The sequence below is a fragment of the Trichophyton benhamiae genome (genome assembly GCF_000151125.1).
Source record: "Trichophyton benhamiae CBS 112371 chromosome Unknown contig01079.0, whole genome shotgun sequence".
Classification (NCBI taxonomy): Eukaryota; Fungi; Ascomycota; class Eurotiomycetes; order Onygenales; family Arthrodermataceae; genus Trichophyton; species Trichophyton benhamiae.
In genome coordinates this window covers 137,280-154,766 of record NW_003315081.1, presented here as the reverse complement: position 1 = coordinate 154,766, position 17,487 = coordinate 137,280, and the positions used below count along the sequence as shown (strand labels likewise).

Genomic DNA, 17,487 nt, shown 5'->3' with positions numbered 1-17,487 from the left:
TTTTTTTATTTTTTTGCTTTATTGATTTCGTTTTTTATCATTTATGATGTACTTGGAATTTAGGATTTTAGGAAATATGAAAGCTGTTTTTTTTTTTTTTTTATGCAACCTCTGAAACTGTAAAACAGTAAAAGGGATGATAATATTTTTGAGCTATCGAATAAAGAATTGAGTACAACGCTTTTAGCGATATAAAGGTTTAGTCCGTATCTTATTCCATAAGTAGCATTTCAATCCCTCCTTGTCCATACTAATATATATCATAGTGAGGTGCATTGAGTCTTGTCTGAAACCAAATGTAACTAATCATGCATTTGTAGATCCGTAGTTATCTGGAATCGGCTCCTTCTCGCAAACATAGTTGATGCAGCATAGGACCAATATTTCGACCCTCTAGAGCACCCGACAGGTCAATAACTAAACCCCAAGAGATAGTAGGGCTCATCGAGTGTTGCTTGGAGCTAGTTTGTAATTAGTCCCTTTATAAATGGGTAACGGTAACTCCGACGGCTCATCTTTGGAAGAATCATGCAACGTAGTCCACACCAAGTCAATCGAAATACATATTTCTACCACTGGTATAATCAGTGGAATTAAACATCGAAAAGGCTTAATTAACCCTTGGGAATGTACAAATGCGAGTTTCGACGAGAACCAGCTAGATTGCGGTATAAAACTATTAATTGATGAATACTTATTGGGAGATCTATGAATATGCTTTAAAAAAGCATATAGCACTTTGCACAAGGTTAAATATTCATTGATTACTCTATCGGATTCATGACTTCACGTCAGAGACACCATAGGAACCGATCATTAGGCCAATAAATTCCGTATTAGTAGAGGTCCAAGCAATCCTAATTATCATGGCATTCGTATTAACTTCTTCAGTTTTCAGTTACGGGTGGACGAAGAGTTACGGCCTGGACCCCCATCCCGTTTTACCCTGGGTTTGTTAAGGGTATACCTATTAGACCAAATTAGATGCTTGTATACGCAAAGCAAATGCGAAGAGTATCAATAAAACGTACTTGGCAAATGCCCGTGAGAGAGCCTTTTTACAGCTTATTTTCTGACTACCAATAAAGGAGTCAACAGTTACAGCAATCGCACGGTCAATATCGCGAGATGAACAATATTCGGATAGGCGCATTTTGCAGAATGCTTCAGCGATTCGCATAATTGACTCAAGGTGTCGTACCTATTAATGGTAGGTTAGGGCTGCACAGAGGAAGAGGTAAAGTGACATTGGGGAAATTAGCAAAAATACGATAGAAAAGCACATACCGTTATAGGATATGCACCAGTGGCCAGGCTTTCTCGTCTCAAATCAGCAAAGACCTCAGCGACTTTGCCTTCATCTATTTGATATAATTTTGGATGACATTTCTCCCGTGCGTAGACGATATACTTGCGCAAAAGTTCTTGCGGGATGGCATCCTCTCTTTGTGCCTTAAACCTGGATTCAGGAGAGTCTTCTGACACATCTTCTTCCGGGTTCCCTTGTGCATCTTTAACTGGGTTCGAGCGGTAATGCGAATTCATCACAAATGAAGCCAAGCCTTCATCCACGTCTGGATTGACCATGTCTCTAACGACACAGAGGATATCGAAACGAGAAAGAATAGGCTCGGTGAGTTCGACGTTTTGAGAAAAAGGAAGCGTACCCCTATAGCGCCCCCCAATAGGGTTTGCAGCTGCAACAATTGAGCACCGGGCCTGGAGTGTGGTAACGATACCGCCCTTTGATATAGATATCGTCTGCTGCTCCATTGCTTCATGAATAGAGGTGCGGTCTTGGTCATTCATCTTGTCAAATTCGTCGATTAAGCAGGTACCTCTATCAGCCAACACTAGCGCACCGCCTTCAAGGGTCCATTCACTGGTCATTGGGTCACGACGCACATTCGCAGTCAAACCGACTGCACTAGCTCCCTGCCCAGTAGCAAATACTGCACGATGGGCAGTTTTTTCTATGTATTTTAGAGCTTGCGATTTGGCGGTACCTGGGTCACCAAGCAATAGTACGTTGATATCTCCACGAATGTTCATTTTCCCTTGAGCCACTTTGCTGACGCCACCGAACAGGGAAAGAGCGACCGCAGTCTTGACGTCCTCATGGCCATAGATACTTGGGCAAATCGAGGCAATGATTTTCTCGACGATATTAGGGTCCTTAGATAAGGTTTGGATTTGATGTTCATCTTCCTCAGTCAACTGGAATCCAGCCAGTTGGTCATGAGATTTGACAATGTGGTTAGCCTCGATAATTGTGCTGAAGACTGGTAATCCACTTCTTTGACTCATTGGAAGATCGTATTGATTGCGGTAAATACCAGTGATTTCAACCTCATCACCGGGTTTGGCAGAGTCAATCAAATCCGCCAAAAGAATAACATCGCGATGGCGCGGGAGTCTACCAGCCGGCACAGTCCCCGGAGATTCTTGAAGTGTTAATTTCTGGAAGTTACGATATTCAGTTCTCTCAGAGTTCAATGTGAAGGGCCCACGGCTTTGGCAGTTTTGACAAAACGAGATTTTCAGCTCACTACTTGACTCTTGCTCAAAAGGCCCAAGGGTGATGCCGCATTTGCTGCAGTTGAACATAATGTATTTCAGTTGCGGGAAAACACCAGTTCGTCTTGTAACCACACCGCTAACACAGATAAGGCAGTTGAGATGGCTTTGCCGAAGTTGTCGTAGGGTGTATTTCACGGGTAGGTTAGTGATTCGCACATGGATTTCGCTATGGATGCGATGATAGTCTCTGTAGTGCAGCAATGTAGCTTCCATAGCCACTTGGTCGAAAATTTTGAGCACTTCAGCTGGAGCATTCGCCAGGAAGTATGCAATGATCGATTTTGACTCGCTAAGGTGAGGATATGCGACTTCAAGAGACTCTGAGTTCTCTTCTCCGAGATTCTTCACAAGAGTACCATAGACTGAAATGCCGTCCTTGTCTGTGAACTCCGTTATAAAGGATTTGAATTCTCGGTAGATTGCCCGATGAATAGCTGGAGTCGCTACCCATTCCGTAAGATTATCAGCTTTGATGTCGGCCATATCTTCCAGCGTTAGGTCAGCTTCTGGGTCATCCATGTCAGCGTCCTGGCTCTCCTCGTCATAATTGCGTCTGTGTCTGCGTGTCTGTAGCGATAGATCGGGGACACCATCAAAGTCGTCTTCTTGTAGGAAAGCAGCCGGCATTTTTCTCCTCCGAGCTATTTCACGGTCTCGTTTATTGAGCCGTGCCTCAAGTTGTCGTCTTGCTGCCGGGTCTAGTTCCTCTTGATCTGCGTCATCGATGTCGACCCCCGCATAGCCATCATCGGGACGATTGGCATAATCTCTTTCGAAGTTGTCTGCGAAAAGATCAATGCCATCGTCATCCTCAGCCATCTCCTCTAGGTCGTCTATATCGGGGACAAACCCTTCCTCCGCCGCTATGTCATCTTCATTCTCAGCCTCATCAAGAGGCAGCATTGGCGGGGAGGAAGGAGGCGCTAAATTTGCTGATTAGAAACCATCTTAAGATAAAAGCCGTATTTCGACCGACCACAGGTTTAGCTTACGGCTCGAAGGGGGCGGTGCTGAGGAGTTATCATCCAGGCCGTCATGACCACGCTTCCTGCTGGTCAGATTTGTTCGCCCTCGGTTACCGGCAGAGTTACTTGGGCGTAAAGGAGAGCTATATAAAATCGGAAAGAAGTCAGAATTATCCATGGACCTAGCGTGAATTTAGCAGTCTTGGTGGGATGTAGGGGTTACCTCATTGTGAGAAATTCACTTCCTATAACCTTCCGCTGTTAGAGCTTTACAAGTAAAATGAATAGCAACACCGTAAACTCCTGCCTTATCAGGGAGCGAAATATGTCTGCCCGGTCTTTGATATTGCTGGCGCTTTAGACGTTGTCTGTCCGATGCCGCGCGGGAGGGACGAAAAGCTCGTTGGCTGATTTGTTTGATACCAGAAGAAGCGCGCGAACGAGTCGCGTCGCGCCAAAAATAACCGCGTTATCCAATTTAGCCTAAACGGGGAAGAAGTGCAAACAAGTCAAACAGACACCAACATTCTAGCTCGCGACGAGAAAGAAACACCCGAAGATGCGCAAAACGAAGGAGAAAGCCAAACAAGCTGAGGAATAACTGCTGCAGCTGATTGTCAGCCCAGCTTCCGATATCATACTGCTTGCTACTGCATGCTGCACGGGACATGGATCCAAACCTGGCTTCTAATCCGGCGGATGCGAAGATAGATGGCGCTGAAGCTCCCCCAAAGAGACGCGAGAGCTTCGTATCCGAGAACTCTCAGACGGCATCTGAGTAAGTGAGAACTATTGTCGCCGACGACAAATTTCCTCAGATCAGAGTGAGGCTCTAATAGCTGCCTACTAGATTCATAAATGAACAGTTGAAGCTGGAGGCTGACGCGCGGGAAGCCTTGCCATATGTATGTCGCTAGAGCGTCCGCCACTTACCCTCGCAGGCTCGAAGACTAACACAACTATATTCAGTCATTTGATACTTGCACGCGACCGCTTGGGGCTCTACGACAAAGTCTTTTTTCCTGCCTCACTTGCAATCCTCCCCCAGAAAACCCCAGTTCCCCCTATAATGCTGCTGGTGTGTGCTACTCCTGCTCTATTTCGTGTCATGGAGAGCACGAGTTGGTTGAACTATTCACAAAGCGCAACTTCACCTGTGACTGCGGCACTAGAAGGTTACCATCGGCATCCCCCTGTACCTTGAGAGCAGACCCGACTACTGGCCAGAAAGGCGCCCACTCGGAGGATCCGACTCCGGATAATAAATACAATCAAAACTTCAGGAACAGATTCTGTGGCTGCAGTGACACATATGATCCTACTAAGGAGAAGGGGACGATGTTCCAGTGCCTTGGTATTGGCACAGTTGAAACTGGTGGCTGTGGAGAAGACTGGTGGCATCCCGAATGTTTAATAGGGCTACCTCGTATTGCGAGCACTGATAAAGAAGAGGACGAAGACTTGCCTTTACCACCCGGGTTTCCTGATGAGGATGACTTTGAGACGTTTATATGTTATAAATGCTTGGACTCTAATCCGTGGCTAAAGCGGTATGCGGGGACACCCGGATTTCTCCCTCCAGTGTACCTCAAGGACACGGTGCTGGGAGATTCGGGCAAGTCACTAAAAGACAGGGGGAACCATACTCCTGACCCACTCGCTATCCCGCGCAAAAAGAGAGCACTTGAGGATGAAGACTCTATCGAGCCAGGCGTGAAACGAGCAAAACAGGAGTCCTCAACGCATTTGGTTGAACCCAACACTCAAACGACAAAGACGAAGGAAAAACACGATTTGCTTCCATTGGATATCCCTGAAAGGCAGTTTTCGCTCTTCGTCAAAGAAGACTTCCGCGATCACTTGTGTAAATGTGTGGAATGCTTCCCTAATCTCGAACCCAACCGTCAACTCCGTGAGGAAGAAGATGTTTACGAGCCCCCACTATCTGAAGATGGTGATGGACAGAATGCTAACAATAGTGCCGGAAGCATTCACACTGGGAGTCTCCTGGACAGAGGCGAAGCTGCACTTAGCAACTTGGACCGAGTCAAGGCGATCGAAGGGGTCATGGTTTATAATCATCTTCGTGACAAAGTGAAGGAATTCCTGAAACCATTCGCTGAGAGTGGCCAAGCGGTTGGAGCAGAAGATATTAAATCCTATTTTGAGAAACTCAGAGGTGATGACCAAGCCATTCGAGAGGCCGGTGGGAAGCCCTCTACTTCTCGCGATGAAGACGAGGTAGAGGATGACAAAAAGGGAGACAATCGAAGAGAACAGAGTGGTAAGTAGTGACTCCTTACCCAGTCCATATCGAAGCTATTTACTGAGCAAATACTCTCTACGTGGTATACAGGGTACTGAGTCAAGAACCTTGGTTTTGTTTTCTCGGCTGTTGTCGATAAGTATCCCATCGGTACAGTGCGATGGCTTATTTTGACTTCTGGCACATGTATTTGTATTCTTTTTTTGCTTGGACGCTGGATCTAGTCATAGTCACGATATAATGAAATACTAAATACCCCCATGTCCTAAGGTCCAGCGATGGTACATAAGACGATGGCCCACGGAACTATCAAATGTAGCTTCGAACTCCCGACATCTTCCTCGCCATACCATCTGAAAACGCCGTTTGGCTCAGCCAGAGATGCTATCGCAAAGCCTACCTCACCACAAAAGACTGCGGCTGTGCCCAGGATGGCCACTGGATACCTGGATACAGACAGGGATAGTCTTTTTTTTTTTTTTTTTTTAATTCTTTTACGTGGGAGTGGACCGGACGAGGATTGTCCTGACTGTTCATGGTAAGGGAGGAAATATTCCGCGCCCTCAACCATCATACAGGATAAAGCGTGTAACTGAGTCTCGTTATTCTGAGTAGAAATTGTGTACCAGCGTGCAAATCAATTATATTAAACACATCGCAGCAGCATGCTCGACAGCCACAAGAGAATCAGACGTAGAATTTGAGTATTCGGAGGCAAATATACAATGGACGTCGGGATGTTCACGTGACCCATCTTGGCCGCTCGGGCCGGAGCCATCAAAACGTCCCGTCCGCAAAGCGTTTGCGACGCTCCGAAGAACAACCACCGGCATGGATCAATAGAGATAGATATAATGGCTTCTTTTTTAATTCTTATTTTCTAGACTGTATTATTGTTTCCAATGACCTGCTTGACATTTTCATAATTTTTTTTCCCTTTCTTTTCTTCGCTAAATTTTTGAGTGCCTATTTCGATTCCACCTCCTTCAGATGGCTTCTCGATCAACGACCAAAGGCATACACCGTACCGTACAAGTGGCCTTCGATGGTAAGGCAGTTTCAACTTCCCAAGGCTAACCCGAGGGCTTTCACCCGCATTATACCTCAAAGACAACTTTTTCACCAATTTATCCTGCCCTCAGAACACATGCACTTTTTGATATCCAACCCTGATTTCAAATTACGCTGAATAGTTCCCTTTATACCCTTTTATTTGAACCTTTCAAGTTTTAGCATGACATTTCTGTAATGGTCTCATATTCTTCACTGTTGATCAATGAGAATAATGACGTGTCTGATTCCTGCCATCTCCGGCGTTACCGGCTACCTCAACCCCGATTGACAACCACAATTTGGATCTATTATCAAAGAAGTATAACGCTAGTTGTTTATCTATCCACAAATATCTAACTGGCAGTCTTCATACTGTTTATTTCTCTCTATGCTCGATGATATTCTCATGATCTTGGCTACAACCCGTGCCTCCGGTTACCCCTGGATACTCGCTAACATATGAATATAGACTCTGCCAACCAGATAAAGTCTCCAGGCTTCGGTTATACTAGCAAAGTCCGCATAAGAGAGAAATACCATATTGTTGGTTTTATAAGCAGTGGTACCTATGGGCGAGTCTATAAGGCCGTTGGTAAAAATGGACAAAAAGGCGAATTTGCTATCAAAAAGTAAAGGACCTCTTCATCATCTATTAAGCTAATACTAACAAAAAAAATAACTCTAGGTTCAAACCTGATAAAGAAGGAGAAACAATCCAATACACAGGGCTTTCGCAATCTGCAGTTCGAGAAATTGCTCTGTGTACTGAATTAAACCACCCTAATGTCGTAAGACTTGTCGAGATTATTCTTGAGGATCGATGCATTTTTATGGTATTTGAGTATACCGAGCACGATCTCCTGCAGATAATACACCATCATACTCAGCCTCAGCGACATGCCATCCCTGCACCGATGGTGAAGTCAATTCTCTTCCAGCTACTCAACGGACTTCTATATCTTCACTCAAACTGGGTTCTGCACCGTGATCTCAAACCAGCTAACATACTGGTTACTTCTTGCGGTGCAGTAAGGATTGGCGACCTTGGGCTTGCCCGGTTATTTTATAAACCGCTAAACTCGCTATTTTCTGGTGATAAGGTCGTGGTGACAATATGGTATCGCGCACCTGAATTACTCCTTGGCTGCCGGCATTACACCCCAGCTGTCGATCTCTGGGCGGTTGGGTGCATATTCGCTGAGCTACTATCTCTCCGCCCAATATTCAAGGGAGAGGAGGCAAAGATGGATAGCAAGAAAAATGTGCCTTTTCAACGAAATCAAATGCTGAAAATCATGGAAATTCTTGGGATGCCCCTGAAGCAAAACTGGCCTGGCTTAGCTTCGATGCCCGAATATGGCCAGCTTCAAGCTTTTGCGTTGGGCCCTGGGACAAGCCATATACATAAGCCATCGAGCTTAGAGCCATGGTATAACGCCTGTTTGAAGAACGGTTCATATTCTCCATCATCAACGGCAGGAACTCCGGGAAAAGAAGGCTTTGACCTTCTCTCACGGCTTTTAGAATATAACCCAGCGAAAAGGATTACGGCAAAGGAGGCATTAGAGCACCCATACTTTTCAACGGGCAGCCCAATTACAGCAAATTGCTTCGAAGGATTTGAGGGGAAATACCCAAACCGACGGGTAAGCCAGGACGACAACGATATCCGCACCAGTAGCTTACCCGGCACAAAGCGGAGCGGCCTACCAGACGATTCCCTAACATCCCGGGCAGCGAAGCGTGTACGAGAGATGTGAATTGATGGAACCATAGGTCCAGTAGCTTTTTTACACTGGATTGATGCTGGGTTCATTGATTTATGATTCAAATAACCTCACCCGGCACAAGGCAGGTGTGCTTCAACGATGGAAAAGAGTTGTAACATACAGCTAGAAGTGCCAGCCGCATAAATACATCTGGGGCATGTGGACGTCAGGAGGGAAGCGTCTACAACGCAACCATCTCTGGATCGAATTCCAAAATGTTGACACTGGGAGGTACTCCACAGGGACCGGCGCTATGAGATTAACTACCTAATAACTCCTCTGGAAGTCATTTATGACAGTGTTAACTACCTGCCGTAGTACGACATGGTTACCGGATCTCCCCTAGCACCGCTCAGATCGTATATCTGGAGGATGAAGCTGACTATGGGTTCTTAAAATCGCATACCCTGGAATGCAAATATCAAAGACCTTCGATTAGTTCTGTGCAAAGAGCTTTTTCATATATATATCGAACCCAGTCTACGCTTTTTCGTTGAAAAGGAGCGTATAATCGGTATTATTCTATTATTCTACATACTCGTACCGAGTACGACCCGAAACAACAGGATAAATGGCCAAAAAATCATGTAATTAGTCAGTTTTGCATCTATCTGGCGGGAAAAGGTTGCGTTGAATACATTTCCATTGCGGTTACATGCTTTATTGTTGCACCTTCTCTTCAATAGAGATTAAGCTATGCCACAAGAGCGGTAGCGGGTTAAGGAAACAAACACTATAAAACTCTAGGTCTTCCATCTGTATCTCCCAATTAACCATCAATCTCCAGTCTATTCGAAGGTATAACATGCGCATCTTAGGCCAGAACATGGCAAAAATGGGGGTAAAGGAGAGAATGTTTATAGTTAACTGAATTATTGATCCGTGAAGTTTCTCCTTTTTCAGCTTGCAATTCCATGATGTTTCCCCCTACTTCTCGTATAACATACTAATTAGTACAACGCCCCCAAGCATGGTCCTCAAATTAGTGGCGTTGCATCTTATCAAAGGTTTAGAGAAGCATTTCAACCAAAGCATCTCGCAACCCTGATCAGCAATGGATCGTCTTTGGTTCCGGGGTACTAGTGATAGTTATCTTCACTTTGAGCCCGGACTGCTCCGTAGATTTTCTTTACCATCTAGGAACAAATATTTGAGCAGAGAGAGAAACCCCAGTTTAGAGTGGGCTTGGATGACGGGATAAAGAAATCTACGAGGATACCTCTCTGCCGAAGCATGTCCTTGGATGCTTGTTTTTCTTGGTAAGCCTTACCTTACGCCGTAATGAATGATATAGGGTGCTGTGAGTAAGGCATAAAAGAAAATGAGCAGTAGAGACTTGGTTTGGTCGTTCGCAGGTTGCAACGCTGGGTGTGGGCTAATATTACAGAGAAATGGTATCTCGATAAATATGTACCCAATAAGTACGTAATCATCTCACTTGTATACCATAGTTCTTTCGAGACCTGAAAGTTATGAATAAGAGAGCCAGCGAGGAAGCTATAAAGTTCATAAGCCAGGGCAGAGGTGCATGCCATTTGTTTGGCCAGTATCCGATATAACCTGGCTTGCGAATCTATTGAGGGGTTACATAGCGATATTCGTAAATATAGATCCTATGACTTCCCGTATGCGTCCAACTTCTAACACTTATATAGCAAAGAAGAAACTGAGGAAAATAAAGTTGAAGAGTGTCAGTTTCAAAAATTTCACAAGAATGGCTGTGTTTTGACCAGCTTTTTAACATTCTCCATTGTCAGTAATAGCCTTGTGAATGTATCACCCCTCTCATCTTGCGCATCTATTTCTTCCTGCGCCTGGATGGTTTTTATCATGGCCCGAGTGATTGTATCGGCGTTGCTCCATGCATCCGCCGACAATTGAGAGTTGGGAAGGCTTTCTGAACTGCACTGGTTCCAGGATAGGCCAAGTGAGTCGTGGAGGCGACATAACATGCGCTCGCTGACCTGGATAGCTATAGATATCTCCAAGCTTACTCCTACATAAGATTGAAAGGAGCCCAGCTTTAGTCCTGGAAATATTCGGAGTTCACCAGTGGGGGTGGGATCAATGGCACTTGGGAAAAGGAGAAAGGCGTGGAGGTCCGTAAAGAACAAGGCAAATGCTCGTGCAAGGCGAAGGTAGCAGGAAACAAACAGAAGAATCGTGGAAGTATCGACTGGTGTTTGCTTGCTTGGCGTGAGAGGAGATAATTGGCTGATGCTATCACCGGAGCTGAGACAGGATTCCGAAAACGGGTGTGCTAGCATGTTAGAAAAGTCGTTCATTAAGGCTTCCTCATTTAATAGACATGAGTCGATGTCGGGAATAGTTTCGCTGACAAGTTCCGAACATAATATATGCAGCGAACTATCGCTACTGTCTGATATAGGCATCAGCTGCCTTATGAGTTCAGTGAGTCTTCGAACATGCTCCAGCATTCCGTGTATTGGATAGTTGCGCAGCCGTGAGAATACCCCCCGTTTATCGTTGCCAGTGCAGTTCCTCATTCTTTGCAGGCAGCGAAGCTGATCATACTGTGCTAACCCAAATACCATAAGTTCTCGAACATAGTTATCAGGTGCCATCTCCGTGGGGGAGCATTGACCCCTAGGCATTTCGCTGGTTTCCTTGGTATGTGGAGAAACCGGTATGTTTTGAGACGTCACGTCTTGCATAATTGGCTTCTCTGTAACTAGAGCCGCCGAGCTCTCCAGAAACGGTACACTATCATTATAAAATGATAGCATATCAATTTTAATATTTGATTCATCTATGTGAAGATCGAACATTCCGGAATCATCACTGGGTGAGTCAACAGTAGCCCCCTGGCGAAGAGGGAAGAGTGGTTGAGGGCTTGATCGTAGTGGAGAGCTTGCAGATGATCGCCGAGGAGCATTGAGAGGGATAATCCCGCCATCTGACTTTAAAGAACCACCAACCGAAGTCGTAGACGATACTCCTGATCTTGCAGGCCGTCCTATACGATTCGGAGGGCTATAGACGCACGGAACAGATGCACGCCGACAACGTTCGCATTTACTCCCAGGCTCGGTACCATCGGACCGTAAACATCTTAGTTTTTGGGCGTGACATCGATTGCAAGCCAGGCGTAATCGTGATTCAGTTGAGCTTGTCTGCCTAGTCTTTCTCTTTTGACCTTGTGGCCTATCGTGGACAGGTTTTGCTGCAAATTTTGGATCTCTTAACATTGTTTTGGTAGTCTTGAGGTGCGACGTGAGCGCATTGGAGAAACTGGAATGTTCTAGAACGAGAGGGGGCGACCATATCAAGGATAGTGAAGAAGGTATTATGACTCCATTCAATAGAAAGATGTGCAGCTCATCCAAAGATATGTGCTTTAAATACTCCGTAAGCCCTGAAGAATGGAAGGTAGAGAGCGAACTAAATGCATTATCAAAAGAACAAACTGAATTAGTCGCTTTGTGGTTGAAGACAATGGTGGGCTTCCTCCCAGGGTTGATCTACATATATTCAAGCATGGTCTTTCTCGTATTGAACGCATAGGCTATTCCAAGAGCATCGGGTTACTCAAAAAAAACAGAGGGCGCCTCTGCAATCATTTAAGAGTGGGTATCAGAGTTGACCACACATAAGAAGTCTTGGGTAAGAGCTTGTTTTACTTCACGAAAACTAGCAATAATAACCATTCTTAAGTCCCTGAACAACCCAAGGATTAAGCCGGGGCCAAGAGTGCCCAGTCTCCCTCTCCCGCTGACAGGCCAACCAATGACCAGCCAGAGGGCAGAGAAGGGATTGTAAGAGGGTATATATTTTCAGTTGGTTTCCTGCCCTCCGTATAAAATGTGAGTAGGAGAACGCGGCTAATAGTCCTGAAGGAGCAAGACTAAACAGTGAGGTTTTGGTATAGAAGAAGCCCTCTCCTGCACATCAACTTTGTCAGTGCAGTGAAGTTGAATTCCTCGATGGCGATGCAAGCCCCTCTAGTCTTGTAAGTACACTGAAGCTAAAAAGTGAAATACGAACGAGTGAAGCGTCCGGCCTGGGTCGGCAGCCATGGTTATCGATTTAGCCACGAGTTCTATTTTCCCCAAGCATTTCCACGTGTACAAAAAAACATGTAGGGAGTGTTATGCAACTATCTGCCCTTGTTGATCCCGTACGATCATGGAAAAATGAGGTTGCAGTTGGACTCCTCCGTCTATCCTGGGGCGGAGTAGGCTGCATATTAACCATGGGGTAATGTTATTGGGAGAGCTGAAACACGCACTCCCTTCGGAGCCAAAAACCAGAGACACGATGCTGCAAATGTATGTAAGACTTGGCAGTTAGCTAACTAGTCAACAACCACTTACAAATTCGAAGAATTATGATATTACCTGGCCATATAGCGGACCAGTTAATTCCTATTTTGAGTTCGCGGTTCGTATGCTGCGAAGTTGGGAAGGCCATGGGTGACTTGTGCCGTATCCCTTTTGGGACCGTCCGCCTCCCAGAACTAACCGGATAATTAACAGCCTCGAAAGGGAGCAAGGAGAATGCATCGTCACGATCATACTCCCCAGCTGCCATGTCTGTTGGCTTTATGAGGAGCACAAAAACACGAGGCAGGCGATCTTCGTCGTCTGGTGAGGATGGCTAACCTAATTAATAAGCTTATTAGTTAAGCTTAACTAACTTGCCAAAAATACACATCAAAAGAGCTGAAAGCTTGGCGCGACGCATCCCGTCTTCCGTAGAGGCCAGCGAGTTACAGCCCACTCGCATCGGGTTAAAAACAAAAATATAACTGCCTGGAATTCTCCGTTAGGCCAGTTGTTAATCTATCGTGATATCTTACCTGCGCAAAAGGTTTCCAATTTCCATAACGAGGTATGACCGACACGCCGGTCCTGAGAGTCACATCACCAACAAGCTAGGATATCCCTGTGCCCGCTACTCCGTACAAAGATGGGACTCCATTGACAGAGTGCATGAGCACGATATTGTCTAAGATTGGTTATCTCGAGAAAACTCATAGGTTTCTTGAGCGCTGCACTTGGATAGGGTTGCAAGATTATACTACATCGTGAAGTAACAGTTCAGAAAACGAAAACAAGCTTCTCCCCCGACACTCTTCCTGATTTCACCTCGTCCAGCCCCTCGAGGACGTCATGCCATGTTGCCTGTTCCTTGATTCTAAGCGGATGCGGCTTCATCTTTTTCTCATCGAGTATTTTCTGGAGGATTTGAGCCAGTTTCCCGCCGAACGCCCTTGTTTCCTCGCTGCCTGGCCGTTCATAAGGTGGTGGCCAAGCAATATCTTTACCCAGCATTGATATGCCCACAATCCACGTAGCCTTAATGGCCTTCCTAGTATTTGCTGTTGACTCCCAGAAAGGGTCTAAGGAGGTGTAGTGACCGCCAGCGCGGCCAATGGCTCCATAGCAGATATCAATCGAACCCTTCGTCGAGATGCAGTCAAGTGCATATTTCAAGTTGTTCCTAGTTGCCTTTTTGATGTCTTCAGCACAGGTTGAGGAGCGATAATCGAAGACTTCTTCCGCTCCGTAGCTCTTGACCAGCTCATAGTTTTTGGGAGAACAAGTTGCTATAGGGCGGAGACCCGCGAGTTTGAGAAGTTGAATCGCAGTTGTCCCTACTGAAGTACTTCCGCCGTAAACAAGAACAGTCTTGGGTTCCTTTGCCGGGCGCAGTATTGGCCAGACATCTAGCTCTGCCAGGAGATTTTGGAACAAGGCTTGGCCAGCAGTGAACCAGATAGTGGACATCGCTCCACCGACAGACCAGGGAACATTTTCGGGAAGAGTCAGGGTTATGTCGGCCGGGGCACTGACATAAGTTGCAAAAGCTCCAGACGAAGGGTCCAGGGGATCAGATCCCATCACTGCGCCGCTAACTCGGTCGCCAACTTTGACATTTCGTTTTACCCCTGAGCCCACTGCCACAACAACGCCGGCAAAGTCACACCCCCCGATCAGGCCAGGTTTTGAAAACCCAGCTTCCATCTTAGTGTCAACGGGATTTACCGATACCACTGCTGTTTTAACAATAATCATATCTGGCTTGAGTGTGGCCACCTGGGCTTCGTGGGAGACCCGCAAGTTTCCATCACTTCCAAAGGTAAGGGCCGTTTGTTTGTTCGGGAGCTGGGTCATTGCTGCGTTTCGTAGTCCAGATTCTGCAGTATGACTAGAAAGAAGAGAACAGTGCACGGATTTTCTCCTGCTTGATCCTTTTTATTTTCTAGCAACGAGAGCAGCTTGGGCAATGCATTATATTTTCTCTCGTTACATCGTGAAATCTCCTCGGCGCTGGTCATAGAAGCATAGTCGCAATTCAACATCCGAAAATCCCCGAATCGGCGCCATCGGCCATAGGTGCAAGGCTCTGAAAGTGTTGTCGCCGAAATCTGAAGTTAAAAATCATGCCCTCTAGAAGAACGGAAGCGAATCCATTCCATTCGTCCCTGAAAGGGGTAGGATCTTGTGCCTTTGCAGATTAGCGGTGACTTATTGTTGAAATCAGTCAAAACCAAATGAAGGAAAAAAAAAAAAAAAAAAAAAAAAAAACGTAAAGCCTGCAGGCGGCAGGCGTTGAGACTAGGTTGCTCCATGTATAATTAAATTCAAAGGAAGGATAATGACATCTGGAGCTATATTCTCAGTTCATCAAGTAACACTTGACACCCCTTGTCGCTGTGAACTTTACAGTTGACGGTTACTGATCCCTTTATAGTCTGATTTCAGTGCCGTCATCTGAATATGTACAATGGTAGCCATCCCTTGCTTTGCCAGCTCACCTATTTCGCCTCCAGTTACTGTTGAGATGAAGCCATTATTTCCTGTTTTTGCGGGAGGTGCCTCCGTAGGCATGCTCCACCACAACGTCTCATGTTTGAGCTCAAAAGACCAGTGCTTATTCTGACTGGGAGATACGAAATCAATTCTGTAGCCCGTCGTGTGGTCAGAGTAGTTTCCCCTAAGCTTTCCACTGTAGGTAGAACGGAACGATAAGTAATTGTCACTCAAGGAGACACTGTCATCTGAGACCATTTCAAAAAGTAATGCATCTTCCTTCACCAAAGTGGCCCGAGTATATGTCTTGCCGGGATGCAGACGACTGAAAAGACGGAAGAGTGCGAATGTGTAAGGACCCGCGTGGCCTCGAACGTAGGTAGTGCCTTCCATCATATCTTGCATAGGCTCGGTAGAACGGCAGTAGTCTTTACCTCCATATCCTTCAAATTGTAGGTTTTTGGATTCTCCGTCCAGGATAAAAGCGAAGTCCACAGTTGCCTTTGCACGAGGAATTGAATGAACCCAAGATAGGCCAGGCCCCATCAACTGGGATTCTGTAGAGTTTTCAATATTTCTCCCACCTCGTTGTTGAAGCGTTAAAGTCCCCCGGATAGTGGGCAGGTTAATGGTAACAGTTGCCTCAGACATATCAAGTGACACTTCGTACTGTGCCCATCCTGCATCGCCAGGCTCGTCCTCTTTCTTTCCTCCTACCCATTTCCCGGTGATCTTTCCGTCCTCTGGGAGGGCTTCCACAACACTCTCTGTAGCGAAAAGTTCACCTGCAATCTTTGTCCCATCTGGCAAGCTGGCTCTAAATGTGGTACGTATTGGGCATTTTCCTAATGCAGCTTGCGTTCCGTCTCGGAAAAATGTCATAGTTACTGCAACATTGCTGGTTGTTAAGTCGACGGCATCGAAGATCCATGCCTCTAGATGAGTTTTGCTCATACAGGCGAGGCGAGGGAAGAAAAAATGTTTGTACTCAGTGATCTGAGGAGCCGGCCCGTCTATCACAGGGTCATGTCGTTTGACATGAGAGATGATAGGTCGTGCGGATTGCATTTCAACGTTGTTGGAAAGTCACCCCTGTTTGGCAATATATGACTTGTGAAGGATGAATGCATATATGTGCTGAATATGGCCACGAGATTGGAGTAGTAGCTATTCTATAGGTGAAACCGGTTCATATATTGCCAATATTTGAACTATGAAAGCACATAGAGGAAGAGGTAAATTGCGTTGCAGGGTATCCACTTGAATTTATGATTTCGGTAGCGAAATTGTTGTTCAACGCGTGTTGAGCGATCCCCATTCACGGTGTCCCTCTCGTCTTCCGCCGGCGACATATAAATAAGACACGAAAGTCACCGAATCGGGCTGCAGGCCTGGGTACATGATTTGTAATCTGCTCCAAGAATCGTCACACTTGGCAGTACATCCACGAGTTGCAAGGGCATCAAGATCTCGGAAACTGTCGGGTACCAAAGACGAATGATTAGCTACGGGATAGTTCGATTCCAATCCCGCTCAACAATTCGTCTAGTACCAAAATGACTTGACCGCCCATATTTGCACTAGTTACTTAAATAAGCCCTTTAACAAGTAAACTGAAAAGTATTCCGCCTGTTAGTGTGATGAGAATAGCACGAACCCGCGCGATCAATGTAGACTCTTCATACATTATTTCCGATACTAGAAATACGAAAGGAGCTCGCTCCAAAGAGCAACAATGATATGTCGTCTGAGAAAGCTTTCTGACTAATCACTCAATTTCCAAGCTTGCCTGGAACTGAAGGATATTATTCGCTGCCTTTGCCGCAGAGACCCACACCCTCGAGCTATGGGATGCGCCTCAACAGTGAAGCAACGATATGAAACTAAGAAGTTCTCGGCAGCTAATCTGATAATTAAAACGTGTCGAAGTCTGCCACTACACCAAAAGGAGTGAGCCCACACTAATGGTAGGCAGAGCTGAAGTTTGACAAAACCATACTTCCTTATTTCTAATACAGTCATATCTATCACCACACTCTAGCTGATTGGCCAATATTCTGCTCCCCAAACCCTGCATA

At 45.8% G+C, this 17,487-nt stretch overlaps 6 protein-coding genes across 6 annotated transcripts; 2 read left to right on the top strand and 4 right to left on the bottom strand.

The window, feature by feature from the left end:
* Positions 1–1,257: 1,257 nt before the first annotated feature.
* ARB_02980 (uncharacterized protein) lies at positions 1,258–3,483 on the bottom strand (the record flags this gene model as incomplete). The annotated part of the gene is made up of 1 exon (XM_003010783.1): positions 1,258–3,483. One exon carries the CDS (start codon positions 3,481–3,483, stop codon positions 1,258–1,260), a length of 2,226 nt encoding a protein of 741 aa, XP_003010829.1.
* A 1,400-nt stretch (positions 3,484–4,883) lies between these two features.
* Positions 4,884–5,837, top strand: ARB_02979 (uncharacterized protein; the record flags this gene model as incomplete). The annotated part of the gene is made up of 1 exon (XM_003010782.1): positions 4,884–5,837. The coding sequence occupies one exon, from the start codon at positions 4,884–4,886 to the stop codon at positions 5,835–5,837; it is 954 nt and encodes a 317-aa protein (XP_003010828.1).
* Positions 5,838–7,323: 1,486 nt separating this feature from the next.
* Positions 7,324–8,624, top strand: ARB_02978 (uncharacterized protein; the record flags this gene model as incomplete). Its single annotated transcript, XM_003010781.1, has 2 exons — positions 7,324–7,493; positions 7,550–8,624. 2 exons carry the CDS (start codon positions 7,324–7,326, stop codon positions 8,622–8,624), a joined length of 1,245 nt encoding a protein of 414 aa, XP_003010827.1.
* A 1,715-nt stretch (positions 8,625–10,339) lies between these two features.
* On the bottom strand, positions 10,340–11,422 carry ARB_02977 (uncharacterized protein; the record flags this gene model as incomplete). Its single annotated transcript, XM_003010780.1, has 1 exon — positions 10,340–11,422. The coding sequence occupies one exon, from the start codon at positions 11,420–11,422 to the stop codon at positions 10,340–10,342; it is 1,083 nt and encodes a 360-aa protein (XP_003010826.1).
* A 2,271-nt stretch (positions 11,423–13,693) lies between these two features.
* ARB_02976 (oxidoreductase, zinc-binding dehydrogenase family superfamily) lies at positions 13,694–14,770 on the bottom strand (the record flags this gene model as incomplete). Its single annotated transcript, XM_003010779.1, has 1 exon — positions 13,694–14,770. One exon carries the CDS (start codon positions 14,768–14,770, stop codon positions 13,694–13,696), a length of 1,077 nt encoding a protein of 358 aa, XP_003010825.1.
* Positions 14,771–15,319: 549 nt separating this feature from the next.
* On the bottom strand, positions 15,320–16,477 carry ARB_02975 (uncharacterized protein; the record flags this gene model as incomplete). The annotated part of the gene is made up of 1 exon (XM_003010778.1): positions 15,320–16,477. The coding sequence occupies one exon, from the start codon at positions 16,475–16,477 to the stop codon at positions 15,320–15,322; it is 1,158 nt and encodes a 385-aa protein (XP_003010824.1).
* Between the last annotated feature and the right edge of the window lie 1,010 nt (positions 16,478–17,487).